Source organism: Chelonia mydas, chromosome 4 (genome assembly GCF_015237465.2).
Source record: "Chelonia mydas isolate rCheMyd1 chromosome 4, rCheMyd1.pri.v2, whole genome shotgun sequence".
NCBI lineage: Eukaryota > Metazoa > Chordata > Testudines > Cheloniidae > Chelonia > Chelonia mydas.
Window position 1 is genome coordinate 112,019,932 of NC_057852.1, and position 19,010 is coordinate 112,038,941.

Sequence of the window (19,010 nt, forward strand, 5' to 3'; positions counted from 1 at the left end):
AGCAGTGCGGACTGACGCATGTTCATTTTCATTATCTGAGTCAGATGCCACTAGCAGAAATTTGTTTTTCTTTTTTGGTGGTTCGGATTCTATAGTTTCCGCATCGAAGTGTTGCTCTTTTAAGACTTCTGAAAGCATGCTCCACACCTCTCAGATTTTGGAAGGCTCTTCAGATTGTTAAACCTTGGGTCGAGTGCTGTAGCTATCTTTAGAAATCTCACATTGGTTTTGTCAGATCTGCAGTGAAAGTGTTCCTAAAATGAACAACATGTGCTGGGTCATCACCCAAGCCTGCTATAACACGAAATATATGGCAGATTTCAGGTTAAACAGCAGGGGACATACAATTCTGCCCCAAGGAGTTCAGTCATAAATTTAATTAACATATTTTTTTTTTAAACGAGCATCATCAGCATGGAAGCATGTCCTCTGGAATGGAGGCCAAAGCATGAAGGGGCATACGAATGTTTAGCATATCTGGCATGTAAATATCTTGCAATGCCAGATACAAAAGTGCCATGTAAATGCCTGTTCTCACTTTCTGGTGCCACTGTAAATAAGAAGTGGGCAGCATTATCTCCTGTAAATGTAAAAAAACTTGTTTGTCTTAGCAATTGACTGAACAAGAAGTAGGGCTGAGTGGACTTGTAGGGTCTGAAGTTTTACATTGTTTTTTTTAAACATAACTTCACTCAAAAACAAAACAATCTACATTTGTAAATTGCAGTTTCATGACAAACAGATTACATTACAGTACTTGTATGAGGTGAATTTACAGTGTAAATATTTGTAATCAAAAATAATATACACTTTGATTTCAATTACAACACAGAATACAATATATATGAAAATGTAGAAAAACATCCACAATATTTCATAAATTTCAGTTGGTATTCTATTGTGTAACAGTGCAATTAAAACTGTGATTAATTTTTTAATTGCGATTAATTTTGAGTTAATCACATGAGTTAACTGTGATTAATCAACAGCCCTACTTAGTACAAGTAATATTAATGAAAGATTCTTTTTATTGCATAATCCTCTTAAATTATTATAAATAGCCAGATTATGCTTCCCTTTATTACACTGTACAGTAGTTTTACGCCACAAGTAGCCACAATGATTTCAGCAAGACTCCAGCATGGAAAGTAGTACTTACTCAACATAAAAGTGGCAGGATCTGACTCTCAGTTAAAATGGCAAGGTTTTTCCAAACATTACATTTTTCATATTACAAACAAGAATCAAATTAACTTGTTTAGAAAATAACATCAAAACCAACTACTGGGAATTAATCTGTACAGATATCAAATACTATATTAAACAGAGTTACAAAGGCAAATTTAATTCATTCAATTATATGCAGCACAAAACAAAGAAGATTGATTACATTCTCATAAATCCTATCAAATACAATAAAATCCTTAATAAATGCATTCTCACCCTTGCAGCTTTTAATTTTTCTCTCATCCGTTCCCTAATGGAAAATTCTGCAAAGCTTGTTCTTGAGGTAGAAGGGACAGGAGGGAAGCCTGAAACAGGAAAATCACGATAAATCTAGAATTACAGTTTTTTGGTGGCAGAATCTAAAAATCATATAAAAGATTTGCTATTCAAAATATTTACAGGATATGGAAAATTTCAGTTTCCAACAGAAAGACCTTCTTCAACTGAGAAAACGTTAAAATATACACATGCTTGATTTTGACAATGAAAAATAAGTCTTGGTTTTCATGTTTCAAACCTTATAGGCTAGCAGTTGAACTCCTTTAGCCCAGCTAGATTTGCCTTCCAAAATTAAATTAAAATACAATTGATTAGATCTGACCATCCAGAGTACAATATATCAACATTTCTTTCCATTAAATATTTCTTAATTATCTGATGTGCTCCATGTTCTGGTGATCTGAGCTTGCCATTTCTAATATTATATGGTATTATATAGAACCAATCGTGATTAAAGGAATACCCCCCCCATGACAATTCCAAAATAAACATTAAAACAAGATACCCATTGTCTATGTACTAGTCTTTGTTCAAAGCTATTATATATGGCCCCAAAATGAAGTAAAACCTTATTTTTTTAAGTAACGCTACCAAAAAAATCTAGTTCCTCACTCTCACAGGGTACTTGGCCTTCTGAAGGGGTCAGGGGCTCAGCCCACCTATGACAGACTTCATAAAGGGGAATTAGGCAATTCAGGTTCACATGGGATTAGTTATCTCACTGGGGCAGTTAATTAGGCAGTGAAGCACCTGGGCATGATAAAAGGCAGCTACTCACAGTACAGACTAGAGAACAGAAACTTCCGGTGAGAGGAATAGTTCCCAGAATGAGAAAGATCCCAAAGTGATGGGGCTCACCAGGAAAGGAAACTAAGGAAGAATGTTCCTAAGTGGGAGAGGCTCCAAAAGGGAAGAGCTATGAGTGCCAAGTCAAAGTAGAACCTGTCCCTTGTGGAAGAATTTCACCAGATAGCAAGAGAAGCCCCAGATAAGAGGAATTATATGCTGTCCTAAGGAAGGATCATTGCAGTTTGACCTCCATGGGGGACCCTGACCCAAGTGGAGAACCACTTCCCTAACTCATGAAAAGAGGCCCTGGCTCTAGAAGAGGGTTCCGTGTCAAGTGGGCCTTGAGGGTAGCAGACCTAGATGTAAGTGGGGTTGATGGATTAAAGTTAACTCAGCCCTCTCCCCCTACAGCTAAAGATGCTGAAATGAACGCCTATTTATATAATGTTCCACTTTTAAGTAAAATAAACTAGACCTTTGACGGTGTACTGTTCAATATACATAAGCCTCACTGGATTTATCGAAGCCCATTGGGGAAAACTGAGGCAGAGTCATAATTGCAATGCTACACCAGGCCACTGGGGGGCACTCCAGGGGTGAGGACCATCACTATACTCATCTTTAGCCTTTTAAAATAAATTCAATAGCTGGCAACCATTGCATGTGCTAATCACAGTTCTCAGTATTTTCAGACAATACCTTGTTGGCTTCTTCACAGTTTCAAGCCCTTCATCTTGTGTCATTTTCCTTATTTTCACTGGAGCAGAATATGTTCAACCTTAAGGTCCAGATCCTGCAGACACCTGCATGCATGCTAGTAACACTGATGTCAGTTTGTAGATTATAAGGACACAAGGAACCACAACGATCATCTAGTCCAATGGTCCTCAATCTGTACACAACAGGCTGCTTTCAGCCCAATCAGCACACAGCTGCAGCCGACGTGACATCTCCAGGGCCACACAGGTGGCATATATATCAAGTGGACGCAGCCCACATAACGCATGGAGAGCTACGTATGCGGCCCACAATGGTAAATAGCTTCAGAACCACTGATCTAATCTGACCTGTATGACATAGAAAAAAGGTTCTACACCCCGGACTATCAGGGCCCACTGACCCACAGAAAAAATCAGTCTCAGGTCACAAACAGCCCTGCAGGGGGGCACGGAAGCTTGAGGATTCCCCTAGGCTTTGGGGTGGGGCCAGAAATGAGGGGTTCAGGGTGCAGGAGGGCGCTCCAGGCTGGGGCAGGAGGGGTTGGGTGTGGGAGGGGATGAGCACTCCAGCTGGGGGTGCAGGCTCTGGGGTGGGGCTGGGGATGAGGGCTTTGGGATGCAGGAGGAGGCTCTGGGTTGAGGTCAAGGGGTTAAGAGTGTGTACTGAGTCATATGTTTGCTTCAGTGGCAAATCAGTTTCTGTCACAGTATTTTTAACTCTTAGCACTATAGAGCCTGTACAATTATGAGAGGAAGATAGATTCTACTCTGGCTCATGCATCACCAAAAGAATAGTTAACTAACTTCTAATTTCATGGACATATTCTGCCCTCAATTAGACTTGTGCAGTCCCATTGAAATCAATGGAGTTTCAGAGGTGAAAAAAAGGGCTCAGCTTGATCTGGAGCATCTTTCATACTGATGATGATGCATGAGTCGTTGAACCAGAAAGAACACAGTTTGACTTTTAGATTGCAAGATGAGTTTACATGGCTAGAAGTTAGAAAAACACAGTTTACTTTTCAAGTGAGCAAATTTTCTCTGAAATTAATTGAGAGACAATAAATAAGTAACCATATGTATGTGTAATTAGCATAAATGGCATGAAGCAGTACTTCCTTAGCAAAAGTCTCAAAGAGAGATACCAGACTAGGAAAGCAAAGTCAACAGGGCAAATGGGAACATGAATTACAAATTATCCAATGGTAAAATCATCTTTAAAATTATTACAATTTTTACTTTTCCATTAGAGAAATTCTGTGATTTGCAAGAGTTTGATTATTAACCACAAGGGCGCCTAAAGTGAAGTTCTAAAAACAATCATCTTTCATGAAGACTTAAGGTCTATGAATACTACATGTCCAAGAAAGAAATGCTGAATTCTGATTGGAGTGAAAGGCTGTTAAATAAGAGAGAATTTCTGGGACACATTCAATGGGGCCAGGATTTCACCCTTAGTCCTCCAGGAAGCATCTCCATTTTAAAGTTCTGGGGAGCGCCACAGGGTGCTACTCTACATTAAAAATAAGGGTATCTAATCTTTTTGGTTCTACACATACCATCATATGGAAAGTGTAGTTCCTCTACTTAGAGGGGAAGGAGAATGACATCAAGAAAGTGGAAGTACTTAATGACTGTTTTGCGTCAGTCTTCACTAAAAAGGTTAATGATAACCAGATACTCAACACAATTAACATTAGCAACCAGGGGGAAGGAATGCAAGCCAAAATAGGGAAAGAACAGTTAAAGAACATTTAGGTAAGCTAGATGTTTTCAAGTCAGCAGGAACTGATGAAATTCATCCTAGGGTACTTAAGGAACTAACTGAAGCAATCTCAGGGCATTAGCAATTATCTTTGAGAATTCCTGGAGGACAGGAGAGGTCCCAGAAGACTGAAGAAGAGAGAGCAAAGTACCTATATTTAAAAAGGGGAACAAGGAGAACCCTGGGAATTATTGACCAGTCAGCCTAACTTCCATACCTAGAAAGATATTGAAGCAAATTATTAAGCAATCAATTTGAAAGCACCTGGAGGATAATAGGGTTATAAGGAATATCACAGACTCTTTGTCTCCTAGTGCCCAGCTGGAAATGTTTTGCAAGAGAGAGTCTGAAACAATAAAAAGGAGGGACAAACACCTCAAGGCTCCTCTCTCTCTCTGCCTATAGTATTTACTGCACCTGAAATGACAAAGGAAGCATCTGTTGGACACTGGGGGAGGGGTCCTGACCTACAGGATTTGGTCAGTAAGACTGCTGAAAGCATGTGTTGATACAATGTGCTTGAATCTGATAGTTTAAATTAGGGATTAGTAAACATCTTTATTTTTCTTGTAACCATTTCTGACTTTTATGCCTGTTACTTATACTCACTTAAAATCTCTCATTTTTACTGTTTTATCTAATCCAGTGTGCTCAAGTTGAAGTGTCTAGATAACTCTATTTGGGGTGACAAGTTGTCATATTATTCCCTTAATGGAATAACGGACTCAGGAGATTTGTACTGTCCAGCCCTCTCCTGGACAGTACAGAATTTACGTTTCTAGGGGAAAATCTGAGATTAGGGGTGTGTTGGGGTCACCCAGCCACATAGCCAAGGCTGGTGAGAGCTAGAATATAACCCAAGTATGGCTGGCAGGCTGCAGTTACATACAGACACTAGGGTGTGACTTGTATGCTGGAAGGCTGTCTGTTAGTGGTCCAGGTGGGAGCTACTTCAGCAAGGCGCTGTAAGGCCCCCAAGGTTGCACGGCAGGGTTGACACAGCTGCTCATTAGTCTGGATTGTACCTGGTATGTCACAGTGGGTGCACAACTAGTTGAAAGACCGTACTCAAAGAGTAGTTATCAATGGTTTGCTGTCAATTTGGGAGGGCGTACCTAGTGGAGTGCAGGGCTCAGTCCTAGGTCCAGTATTATTCAATATGTTCATTAATGACTTGGATAATGGAGTAAAGAATATGCTTATAGAATCTGGAGATGACACCACGCTGGGAGGGGTTGCAAGCACTTTGGAAGACAGGTTTAAAATTCAAAATGACCTTGACAAACTGGAGACTTGGTCTGAATTCAACAAGATGAAATTCAATAAAGACAAGTGCAGAGCACTTCACTTAGGAAGGAAAAACAAATGCACTACTACAAAATGGGAAATAACTGTCTAGGTGCTAATGCGCTGAAAAGGATCTGGGGGTTATAGTGGACCACAAACTGAATATGAGCCGTCAGCGTGCTGCAGCTGCAAAATAAGCCAATATGATTCTTGGGTGTATTAACAGAAGGGTTGTATGTAAGACATGAGGGGCAATTGTCCCGCTCTACTCAGCAGTGGTGAGGCCCCAGCTGGAGTAGTGTTCAATTCTGGGAACCACAAATTAGGAAAGATAGGGACAAACTGGAAAGAGTCCAGAGGAGAGAAACAAAAATGATAAAAGGTTTTGAAAACCTGACTTATGAGGAAAGCTTTAAAAAAACTGAGCATGCTTAGTCTTGAGAAACAAAGACTGAGGGGGTACCCAGTCACAGTCTTCCAATATGCTACGGGCTGCTATAAAGAGGGTGGTGCTCAATTGTCCTCCATGTCCACTGAAGGTAGGACAAGAAATAATGGGCTTAATCTGCAGCATGGGAGATTTAGGTTAAATATTAGGAAAAGCATTCTAACTATAAGGATAGTTAAGCTCTGGAATAGGCTTCCAAAGGAGGCCATGGTGTCCCACTCATTCAAAGCTTTTAAAAACAAGTTAGATAAACACCTGGCAGGGATGGTCTAGGTTTACTTGGTCCTGCCACAGTGCAGGGGACTAGACTTGATGACTTCTCGAGATCCCTTCCAGCCCTACATTTCTATGATTCTATGCCAGGCTGCAAATGTGCTATGGGCTAGGTACAGTAAGTTTACTGGGTCAAATCCAGGAAAAAGTGTGCCCACAGTTGGTAGCTAAAACAGTTAGGATCTCTACCCAAGATACAGCACTGTATCAATAATGGAAAGAACTTTGATGTAAGGACAGATCAGATTCAAAAATGAAGATCAAAGGATGATTTCTAGAACAGTGTTTCTAGGTTGATAGTGATCCCCTGGGAGGGAACATGAAAGATGCTCAGGGTTGTTGCAAGGCATTGAAATTATGCTCTAAAGCAAAGAAAACTTCACTCCTCTCACATCCTTACTCTTTAAGGTGACATATTCTCTGTCAAGCTCTCAAAAACACACACACAAATTATTGTTACTACTGAAACTCATCTTGCATTTACTAAAAAAAAAAAAAGTAAGAGGGGGTTGCAAAAACTTCTGACTCCAAATAAAGGGCTACCAACTTAAAATGATGGAGAAACACTGGTTTAGATTATTAGACTGCTGCGGAAAAGGAGACTTACTGTTTGTTTTCTGCTTTTCAATCCTTGCTTCCAAAGGGCCTGGGCCTCCCTTCTGACATAGCTACATTCATAACAAATCGACACACCTCTTTGTGGACCAAATTTATTAGAGGCTCCTTTTTCATATTTCGTGGTATCTTTTCTGCACCCTTCATACATTGTCTCTCTGACTGTAACTTCTTCATGCAAAGACTAGGTTTTGGTATGAGATTGTACAGTGCCTACTATGTGGTCCCCATCTTGGTCATGGCCTGTGGCTGCTACTGCATTAAAAGTATTAAATAATATATGCAAAGTAGTTCCACAATGTTACTGAAGGCAGGCTGTGTGAATTAAAAGACAAAGCAGATTCTGTCCAAGGCCTACTATTGTACATTTATACAGATGGGAAAAATGTTTACGGTTTTCATGATAATGGGCCTATTATGCACAACAGAAATGTTTCTTCATATGTACTGCAGTGTTTCCAGCTGGACTGGATGGTCAAGACTAGGTTTTCACCCTATCCTATACATTTGAGAGTCCGCTTATCTCCTTTCACAGGTGCTCAGTTTAATGTAGCATTCATACCGTGTCAAAGAAGAACACAGCATAAAAGCCTGTAGAATTTTATAACAGACAATATTATGTTTATACACCCAATAGTACAGATTTTTTAACATGTTTTCCTTTTTGTGGTATCTTGTTTCCCACCTACTTATGAGTCAGGACTTTAACTACATAATGTTCTTCACACCTTCACAAATCTCCCTCATTTTCATTGCAATTCTTGAGTTTCTCTGATGCTCTTCAGAGACTGTTCAAAAACATGTCATTGATTAATGTCTGCTGTTTTTTTGCTGTTTGAAGAAGCAAGGTTTTTTTTGTCCTTCCTCCATGTGAATTAACTATTTTCTTTTCCTGCTCTTTGAGAAGTAGCTGAATTATCCCTTATGTCCCATACCTCACAATTCATCTTTTCTACTAGAAAAGTAAACATTTTGTAAAATGATTGGCCGACAAAAGGTGCAGCCTCTTTGGCTGATGTTTTTTGGAGCGTGTGGCTTTTTTCTTTGAACAGCTGTGAACACTGACATTTCAAGTAAATATTTTTTTCTAGCTATCTCCAATCACATCATTAGTAATATAGTCAGGTTTTTTTTAGCTAAACATTGCTCTGCTTTCTCCTTTGGAAAAAAAACATTTCTTTGCCAAGGCCTGAGTACAGGGTGATTTCATATTTATATAAGGAATTAAATTAATAGAAAGGTTATAAAAATGAAAAGGCCAAGAGGATTGGGAGGAGTTTTATCACACAACTTACATAATGCAACATTGAGATTGATGATTAATCAAGACCATTATACAAGAATATTGGTGACAGAAGATAACTAGAATATGCAATTAAAGCCATATATAGGTTACATATTAATATTATACTCAAGGTATAAATTACCCTCCAGGATTAAGCTAGTCCCTCCCTTGTCATTTAAACAGAAAAAGGGTGTTTTGATTAAGCCATGCTGCTACTGGTTCTGCTCTCCTTAAAGGACAGTCCAAGGCTTTGTTTGAAGCTTTGTGCCCTTTAAAATAAGGTGTCTACCTACTTGGCATGGATATTTACCTTTAGAAACATCTAACATAGGTTTCAGGGCAAATAATCATGCTATTACTTTGCAAAAGTGTGTTCTGATTTGTTGGATCAAAGACACTTGTAACCTCACCTCAATTCCTCTTCATTGATTAATGCCAATGAGAAAACTGATGCACACAAATGTGGTTTGGGACTTCTGCAATACTGGGCAACTCCTTCTAAGCTTAGTCCCAGACCAATAAGGTTGTAGTGAACAGTCTTGTAAAATCAGTAGCGAAACTATTTGCAATGTATTCCTGACTCTTCATCATCAAAGGAAGAGCCCATGTGAGTAGTGACCCTCTCAGCTTGTTTTCTGTAACAAGAAGCTATAAGTATTGGATTCAAGGAAAGATCCTTCAACTCTGAACCGTTTGGATTCTAACAGGGTGGAATAACAGAACGAGAAGACGGAGATTCCCAGAGTCATTCTGGGTAGTCCTGAGAGACTGCTGGGAAGCTGGCAGATTACTACATCTCTGCTACCATTTGGAATTATAGACTGTGACTCACCTATACATATATTTCACCGGCTTCAAACTCTCAATATCTCTCATTTCCTTTTGTTAGCTAATAGACCTATAGTTAATTTACTATAGAATTAGCTATCATCATTGTCTTTGGTGTAAAATCTAGGGTACCAACTGATCTGGGGTAAGTGACTGGTCTCTTGGGACTGGCAGCAACCTGAATGTGGTGTAATTTTTTATATAAATGACCTTTTATTACAAAGTCCTGTTTCTCTGGGTGGGAAGACAGACTGGAGAGTCTAAGGGGATTGTTTGTGTCTCCATGGTAAGACCAGTATAGTGATTCAGGAGTTCACATTTGTTAGTGACTTGGTAAAATCTAATTATAGAAGACACTACCAGTTTAGGTTATCTGCCCTTTTTTCTGATAGTCTCCCAGAAGGTAGGTGCTCACAGACGTGAGCCACTCCCGACAGCATGGCATCGCCCACTCTTGGTGACTAGTCTCCGACCCTGAGTGGAACCAATTGGCCCAGCTCTACCAGTTCCAGTGGGGACTATGTGAGGAGATTAAGGATGAGCTAGCCTGTGGAGGCCTTCATCAACCTTGTCATCCACACTGACAATAGGCTCAGCAAGCAATATGAGGAAAAGAAGGGGTCTGTGCTACTACCTGACCAGTGACCCTCAGTACTAATCTCAACCCAGACTCTGAACCCATGCAGCAGGATAGTGCCCGCCACCATGTGACCCCTGAGGAAAAACGGCACTGTCACAGCTTGTGTTTCTACTGTGGAGGATCAGCCAAACTTTTGCCAAGTGTCCACCCCGAGCTCTAGCACAACACAGTTCAGGAAGCAACCACACCCAGGCCTGATAGAGGGAGTTGGCCTGGGTAAGCCTGACATAATGACCTCCCTCCCCCATTCCTCGCTAAGGCATGCCCCAGGCATGGTGAGTCCAAGTCTGCTTCCATGTACCAGGGGAGCCTTACCAAATTCTGCCACAGCAGCCACTCGTGGATTCCAGGCAATGGACAACTTCATAGATACTGATATGGCCTAAGCCCTGGGTATTCCAGTTCAACCAAAGACTGTCCCCAACCCAGTGGAAACTATATATGGTTCACTCCTGTCATTGGGGCCAGTGACACAGGAGACAGTGGCGTGAAGTTGCCATTTGGGACCTTCGGGAGGTTCTACCCCATAATCCTGGTCATTTCACCGCTGCTGGCTCATGGTCCTTTGGGATTAGCACCAAGTCAGTTTCTGCTCCGAGTTTTTCAAGCAAATCTGCCAACACACACTGTCTGACAAACCTCAGAACCAAGACATACCCTCCACCTGATCCTGCCTGTGGGTAAGGTGAAATACTATCAGAGTTGACTCCAGCACTGCCACAAGTACAGCAACTATGGTGATGTCTTCGAGAAGAATGCTGACACCCTACTACCACACCAGGATTATGACTGCCCGATCGAGCTGACCCAGGAGCCAAGGTGCCATTCAGCCGTATTGACGCGATGTTGGAACCTCAGATAGCTGCCCTGCATTCCTCTCTCCAAGAGAATCTGCCCAAGGGTTTCATATGGCCATCTACCTCTCTCGCTGGGGCCCCAGTTCTGTTTGTTAAAAAGAAAGATGGAACCCAGCACCTATGTGTATATTACCAAAACCTACACTAGGTTACCCTCAGGAATCAGTGCCCCCTTCCACTCATCCTGGAACTACTGGACCATGTATTTATAAAACTCAACCTGCAGGGGCCTATAACCTGGTTCGGATCTGAGCCAGGGATGAGTGGAAGACAGCTTTTTCAAACCCAGAACGGCCCCTGGTAATGCCATTTGGCTTCACAAATGCCCCAGAAACATTCCAGCAAATCATAAATGAGGTCTTCTATGACATCCTAACCCAGTATATCATAGTCTACCTCGATGATATCCTCATCTTTTCCGAGGATCCTGAACACCACACCCAGCATGTTCGGTCAGTCCTGGAACGGCTCCATCAACACGGCCTTTAGGCAAAGCTGGAAAAGTGCAGCTTTGACCAGTGCTCCATGGAATTCCTTGGCTACATCCTGTCCCCTAATGGCCTCCAAATGGACCCCAAGAAGGCAGAGGTGGTTCAGACCTGGGTACCCCCCCAAAACATCGAAGAGCTACAACACTTCCTGGGGATTGTTTTTATCGAACGTTCATCTCTGAGTTTTCAGGCCAAATCGCCCCCTGACAGTGCTTCCCCACAAAAACACCACCTTCACTGGGGGTTCCCATAGGCCCAACAAGCACTGGACTGGCTCAAGATTACCTTTACCAGAGCCCCAATTATGGTCCATCCCAACTCAGCACAACCCTTGATCATTGAGACTGATGCCTCTAATGTGGCAATTTGGGCCATATTCTCTCAAAGACATGGTCCACAAAAGCACCTCCACCTTTGTGCCTACTATTCACAGAAGCTCACTCCAGCCAAACAGAGTTAAGAAATTCTAGATGAGGAGCTTTTAACCATCAAAGCAGCCTTTGAAGAGTGGCACCACTAACTAGAGAGTGCTCAGTACCAGTACAGGTATACACGGATCATAAAAACTTTGAATATCTCCACTGAGCCAAAGCACTGAACGAGAGGCAGATTTGCTGAGCCCTGTTCTTCACATGCTTCAATTCACCATCACATCCCACCTGGGGCCCAGAACAAGACTGTTGTTACCTTGTCCCAAACAAATAGGGGAATATCTTGCCAGAAAGAAACACGCACCCTCCTCCCCCAAATATATTCTTATGTCCTGGAACTTCCTAAATGCCATGATTCCCCAAGAGCTCATGTTACCAATCTGCTCAGCTACAGAGAAGGAGCCTCCTCCCAAGGGGGTCGAGACGGCAAGCCAGGTCCAGGATGGCTTGCTCTATGTCAAGTGCCGCTTGTATGTCCCACCAGCCACCCAGTTAGAGGTACTAAGGCTTTGTCATTACTCACTATTAGCAGGCCATCTGGGGCACTTCAAGACCCTCCATTTGTCCACCCACTCCTTCTGTTGGCCCTCAATGTGCACAAAACCCACACATATGTTGATTCCTGTGAGACATGCGCCTACATCAAGAAGCCAGACTCGAAACAGCTCGGCGCCCTAATGCCTTCCAAGACCCTGTCTAGTCACTGAGCAGCCATTACCCTGAACTTCATGGTCAAGCTCCCCATGTCTAGCTGACAAACTGTAGTCTTGGCTATGGTTGACCAGTTGATAAAAATGGTCCACTTCATCTCCACTGCACACCTGCCCTCTGCAGAAGAAAAGGCTCAGCTCCTGGTGACTCATGTCATCCATCTCCATGGACTCCCAGAGCAAGTCACAACTGATCAGGGTCTGCAGTTTGTGTCACTGTTTTGGCGCAAAACCCTATGATTGCTCTGGGTCTGCACTTACACATCCACCACCTACCACCAACAGATGGTCAGTATGAACAAGCAAATCAAATGTTAGAACAATATTTGTTCTGGTGGAGATTTGTGAAGCAGCGCAACTGGTCAAGCCTCCTACCCCAAGCAGAGTTTGCTTACAACACTGACCAGTGACCATGAAGCTTCAGTTACCCACATCCCCCAAAATACCCCCAGTGTTTTATATATCCTTACTAAAACCCTATATCAACAACACTTTTGCTCACCTGGCTCAACCATTGCCCACTCTGGTATGGATCCAAGGACACAATGAATGTAAGGGCCATGAGATACGGGACTTAAAAATTATATGTGATTCCCTCTGGGAACCTCACAGACTGGGAGGGCTATTGTCACAATATGTGATCCTAGGAGTCTGCATCCCAAATCATCTCCCTGACCTTGTGGCAGCCTTCCATGCTGTTCATCCAGACAAACCTAGGTTGGCTATCGGAGGGCACCCTAGGAAGAGGTAACATAAGGCCCTTTGAGTCTAGAACACAGGCCTGCAGAGCTGCCATGCAGCTAACATCTTCATGCCGCTACTCAGAAGCCACTGCAACCAGCTTGCGCTCCACTGCCCATAACCTGCTATGGACACAAAGAATAGAAAGTCCCACCTGAAGGGGACTAACAGGCAGCATCCTCATGGCTCCTCATTGGCTCCCCACCCATACCACCCATATAAACCCAAGGGGCATTCCAGGAAAATTACAGGCAATACCACGAATCTCTTACAGTTGTCATGACTATAATGCTCCTGAACTCCTGGCTTCAACCTTGGCTTGATTTGTACTTTGCTTCCTGACCCAGATCCTGAAATCTGACTCAGACTCTTACCCTTGGAATGGGTCCTGGACTGGAACCTTGGTCCCGACTGCCCTTCTTAAGATCCTGACATCTTCAGGCCTTGAGGTTTTGCTTGCTAACATCACTACTAATGGAAAAACTCCTGGACTGCCTCATGTATGCTAACATGCTGTCTGCTAGAAGTTCTGAAAGGTGGAGAATCTGGAAACGGGAGGCATGCACCACAGGTTCTAGTAGGGCCACGACTGCTCCAAGGGTCCCTGTCTCTGGACATCTGGTGGGTACCAGGGCATTGGAACTCTCTTGATGAAGGAGAAGGGAAGTGACACCTTCTGTCACAGGAGCGAGGGGCATAAGAGCCTACATCAGGCTCTGAGGAGGACCCTGAGTCACACAACCACGGTGGTATTGTGCCAGTGGTGCCAAGGTCCACGGATGTCGCTCTGGAGATATCAGTACCAGGGACTTCATGTTTGGTATACCCTGGACATCCATTGGTACCAGCCAACCTGTCTCCTGTACCATCAGGGAGTCCAATACCCTGGACATCCATTGGTACCAGCCAACCTGTCTCCTGTACCATCAGGGAGTCCAATACCAAGATGCAGAGTATGTCCCAGGATGCTGCATAGGTCTCTGGCATTGTCAATGCCAAAAGCTTTTCCTGGTGCTGCTGTTCTTCAATGGAAGTCAGTACCATAGCAGGGGTCAGTCACATTGACCTGGGCGCCAGAGTCAACAAATGCTTGATAAGAGGTCTGTACCGTGCAGTGTCTTTTCGTAGATTATGTCCTCCCGCCCTCTCAAGCTGGTGAACAATAGTGAGGACGTCGATCGTCTAGTGGAGCTATGTCTTGGCTCCTTTGAGGATTCTGCCCTCATGTGCTTCTTTCTTGGCACTGGTTAAGGGGATCAGTGCTGGCGTTCAGAAGGAAATTCCAGAGCGGTATTCCTTACCTGAGCGGGAAAGTTCACAAAGGAGATGCCAGGTGGCCTCCATGAGGATGTGGCGCAGTCTCCCTTTTGTTGTTTTGTCTGTCCAGGTCTTAAAGTCTCTACAAATCTGCATCAATCTGTAACACAGACTGGTGGTCCCTAAACTGTGGGGCATCCCCCCCAGGGGGGCATGGAGGAAAGTTCAGGGGGGCCCAGGCCAGCCACCAACACGGGCAGGGAGAGAGCGCCACTCAACTCTGCTCCGCCCCCAGCTCAGCTCCACTCTGCCCCCTGCTCTGCCCCCAGCACAGCTCCAGCCCCAGCTCCACTCAATGCCCAGCCCATCTCCGGCCCCTGCTGTTGCTCCACTCTGCCCCCAGCCACAGTTCCACTCCACCTCCTCTTCCACCTCCAGCCCAGCTCTGTCCTCATTCCCTCTCCACCCCCAGCCCAGGTCCACCTCTAGCCCCAGCTCATCCCCCATCTCCAGTTCAGCCCCCAGCTCCACCTTCGAGTTCCTCTGCTGAGCCAACTGTGCAGTGATGGGGGGTGGGGGAGAAAGAGCCTGGATAGATTCACTACTGTTGGTCGGGGTGGGGGGAGGGGTAAACAAAGTTTAGGCACCACTGCTCTAACATAATCCTCGCCGAGACAGTTTAGGCAGGTGGAATGAGGGTCGCTCACCAGCACAGATTTTTTATTATTATTTGCAGCCAGCACAAGCCTTAAAGCCCAGAGACTTAGGCACATGCGGTACCAGGTATCAGCACCCTGAACATAAGGAGGGGACCAATGCTCCAAAACAAGCAAGAAAATAACGACGAACATGTATACTAATCTAATGAATACCACAAGCTATTTACCATAGGGAAGATAATTTTTTGGGAGGGGGGGACAGAAAGAAGGAGAGAGAGAGAAAAACAACTTCCAGTAGCAAGATGATACTTCCCATGCTTGGTAGTCAGAGTGTAAGATGGAACTGAGGGAGGCATGGGGCACCTCTGCTGCCCAAGAGCCTAAAGGGCAGAGACCACCACCAACACCTTGACGAGTATTGCTAAAGGAAAAAAATCACTGACTTAAACCTGAAGTGGAATGGACATGTGCAATCACAGGAAGCAGAAATTATTATTTTGAACTGGGAATGAGAACGAAGGAGGTGGACAGCAGTTGTACTGTAAAACCAGTTACATATTCTTTGAGCTGAAAACTGGCTTGTAAAATATCAGTCTTAAGTGTTATTCTTTTCCTTACAAATTTTAAAATAATCTGTGTGACATTAAACACTGCAAAGAAACTACTGATTTAAGAAGTTTATTGCATTATAAATAAAAATAATTGGTCACATTTACAAAGAACATTTAACAAACAAGTTACTATTGGAAAACTAGATTTTGAGTATGAGGAATAATCTCCGCATTAAACAAAACTACTAACAGTGTCAAGACTCTCAGCTGTAGACTGTTTTGTGGATTTTAAGGTAGACTTAGCAATACTAGGTCACTTCAACCTGATCGTACATTCTCTAAACACCAACAATTCACTAAAATCAACATAAATTGTGTGTGTGTGTACGTATGTATGTATGTATAGGGAATTAAGCAACAGGTCCTGTAGTTAATTGGTTGAGCCAACTGCCTTTAGTACATACAGATACTGGTTTACACAGGTTCTTAGAATTAAGGAGTGACTTTTCAAGACAATTTATCCTACAATTGTTCGGTATTTTACTAAATTGCTTAGTAATGATTTCTTACTAAACTTACTGATTTCTTAACTTTTCTTCATTTCCTTTTGTCCTGCATCCCCTCCCCCCAAATGTATTTTATAACAACTTCTCTCTCTTTATCATAGCATTCAGGATTTCTTTCACGTTTTGCAATTCCCAGTAGTTTCAAAACTGAATCAAAGAAATACACCAGCCTTTGTGCTGGAGGTGGAAAAACTGTGTGACCCCTTTTAGTAAATCAGATACAAATACTCATACTAAATGACCCCAGTACACATGAAAGAAACAAAGAAAGAAAGATCATTCCCAATAGAACCATCCTGGAAAGTAAAGATTTCCCAACTTTTTGATCTTCCAGCATATTCAAGGAAGCAACTACCAGATGCTGGGTTATTTCTTAAAAAGACTTCCTCGTTATTTGCAGCTGTTCTCTATTCACTTATTAGTCTATCTTATTAGTGAATTAATATATAGCCAATTCCTTACAGTTGTTTAGTTCAGGATCAAAGAGAATGTAATATTAAATCAAGGGAAAATGCCAGATTTCAGCCAAGAGACTTTAAAAAAAAAGCATGATGAGATGTTGAATAAATTAACACAGGTAAATAGGGAAGGAGGGAAATTTCTGTTCCAGCTGTTAGAATATTTAATTCTTTGGCTATAGTTAAAAATAAAATGTAGAAACTGAAAAGTGAACAATTAAATATTATGTAAGATTAGCACAAAAGAAACTAAGTGAATTTTAGTGACATGAAGAAAATATTGAAAATGATGGGATTAAGGGCAACCCTCAAATGTCACTGCTGTTTTGAAAAAGAAGAGCAGATTCTCAAGTATAAAAGACAACCATGTTTAAATTACAAGGATTTAGTAGAAACACTGAAGCAAAGTAAATGCAATCATAAATCTTGTTCACAGGTAGGACTGTGGAATTCACTTAGACTTATTGAGGAGAGAGCATTTCACCAGAATCTAGGGATCAAGCTGTGTGTAGGAATGCCACCTTAGGACCTCGGAGTGGAACAGCTTCCTTTCCTTCCCTCCACATGATGTACTGAGGGAACAGCCCAGACCCACAAAGGGACTTAGGTGTTGCAACTCCTAACTTTTAAAACGTTAAAAGCTTAACCACCCAGTGGAATCCAGAAACCCTCGGTTAAGTACCTCGCTCACTATACAACACATGGGGAGACAGGAATCTGACACTAGCACCACAAAGCCAGCATAGTAGGTGGGGAGCTACCTAAACTAGCCAATACCAGATACCAAGAAGGGTGTCCTAAGCGCCACACTTCTGGACTTAGACACCTAATTCCCAGAGGATAGAGGGAGGCACCTCTCTCTGCTTGGGATCCACAGACAGGAACCCTTTCCTCGAGTCAGGAACCTAAGCAGTTTCTTGCAAGAACAGCAGCAATGGATGCCTAACTCCTTACAAAATGGCACCTAATGAGTTTAGGGGCCTAGAGGAAGAGCAGTGCCTAAATCTGGGTCTTAAGCACCTACATTCCTTTATAGATCCGTGCCTAAATGCATTTCAACATAGAGCTTGGAATCAAACAGACAAGCCTGTGTTTGGAAAGGTACCACTGAAGTTTATTTTTTGTTTTAGGTCACACTTAAAGCTGGCAAAAGCTCCGTTATGAAGTAGGAGCCAAAGGCATACTTTCAAACATGCCTTTAGCATTTAGGAGCCAAAGACTCATTGAAAGTCAATAGATCAGGGCGGGATCCACAAAAGGAGTTAGGCATTGAAATGCTGAGTGTCACAGCATCAAACTTCAAGTCACCAAGAAAAATCACCACCACCTATTCCTCATCCTGATTTTGTATTGGACTCGATCTGATAGCAGCCTCTCAGCACACCTACCCAATCAGGCCCTGAACACAACTTAGATGGCTGAATGCGTGTTTTTTTGTTGTTTGTGCATCACTCTGGAGCTTAGGTGGGAGACAGGCATCCCGACGCCTAGAGGGAGAAAGCAGTGCACATGCCCAGAGCCAGAAACTTTTAGACACCTAGGGAACTTTCACCCTGAAAAACCTGGGCAAAGAATTTAGGCAGCATCCCTAACCGACAGCACTTGGAAGCGGTTTTGGGGGATGCAGTGGAGCCAAAACAGGGACTTCAGTGCTTAAGTACTTTCATGGATTCCCACCCTTCGTTCCTGAGTCACTTAGGAGTCTTACATTTATTTATCCCTCAATTTATTGAGAATAGATTGATGTTTTACTGAAGAGACTTCTAAAGAAACTAAGTAGCCACAGTGTGAGAGCAAAGTATTGTTACGGATCAAAACCTGCTATGAGAGGAAACAGAGTAGGAATAAATGTTTTCATCATGGCGAATAATGAATAGTAGGGGCTTAAAAGTTCCAGGTTAGGTCTCACATTGTTTAAGATATTTATTAATGATCTGGAAGGGTGTGTGCACGCAATGAAGTTGCAGAATTTGCAGATGACAAAGTTATTTAAGTTAGTCAAGTGCAGAGTGGACTGTGAGGAACTTCAGAGGAACCTAAGTACACTGGGTGAATGGACAATTCTATAGCAAATTAAATTCAATGTTGATAAATGCAAAGCATATTACAGACAAATTTAAACTATTTATAAACT

The 19,010-nt window shown here is 42.7% G+C and overlaps 1 protein-coding gene across 6 annotated transcripts in view; it reads right to left on the reverse strand.

Moving 5' to 3' along the window:
- Window positions 1-19,010, reverse strand: part of CC2D2A (coiled-coil and C2 domain containing 2A) — a 139,412-nt gene that overhangs the window by 110,383 nt on the left and 10,019 nt on the right. For all 6 annotated transcript variants that reach the window (XM_043544631.1, XM_037898033.2, XM_043544630.1 and 3 more), the window contains one exon: window positions 1,444-1,532. In XM_043544631.1, the coding sequence (XP_043400566.1) occupies window positions 1,444-1,532 (89 nt within the window). The remainder of the gene's footprint in view (window positions 1-1,443; window positions 1,533-19,010) is intronic.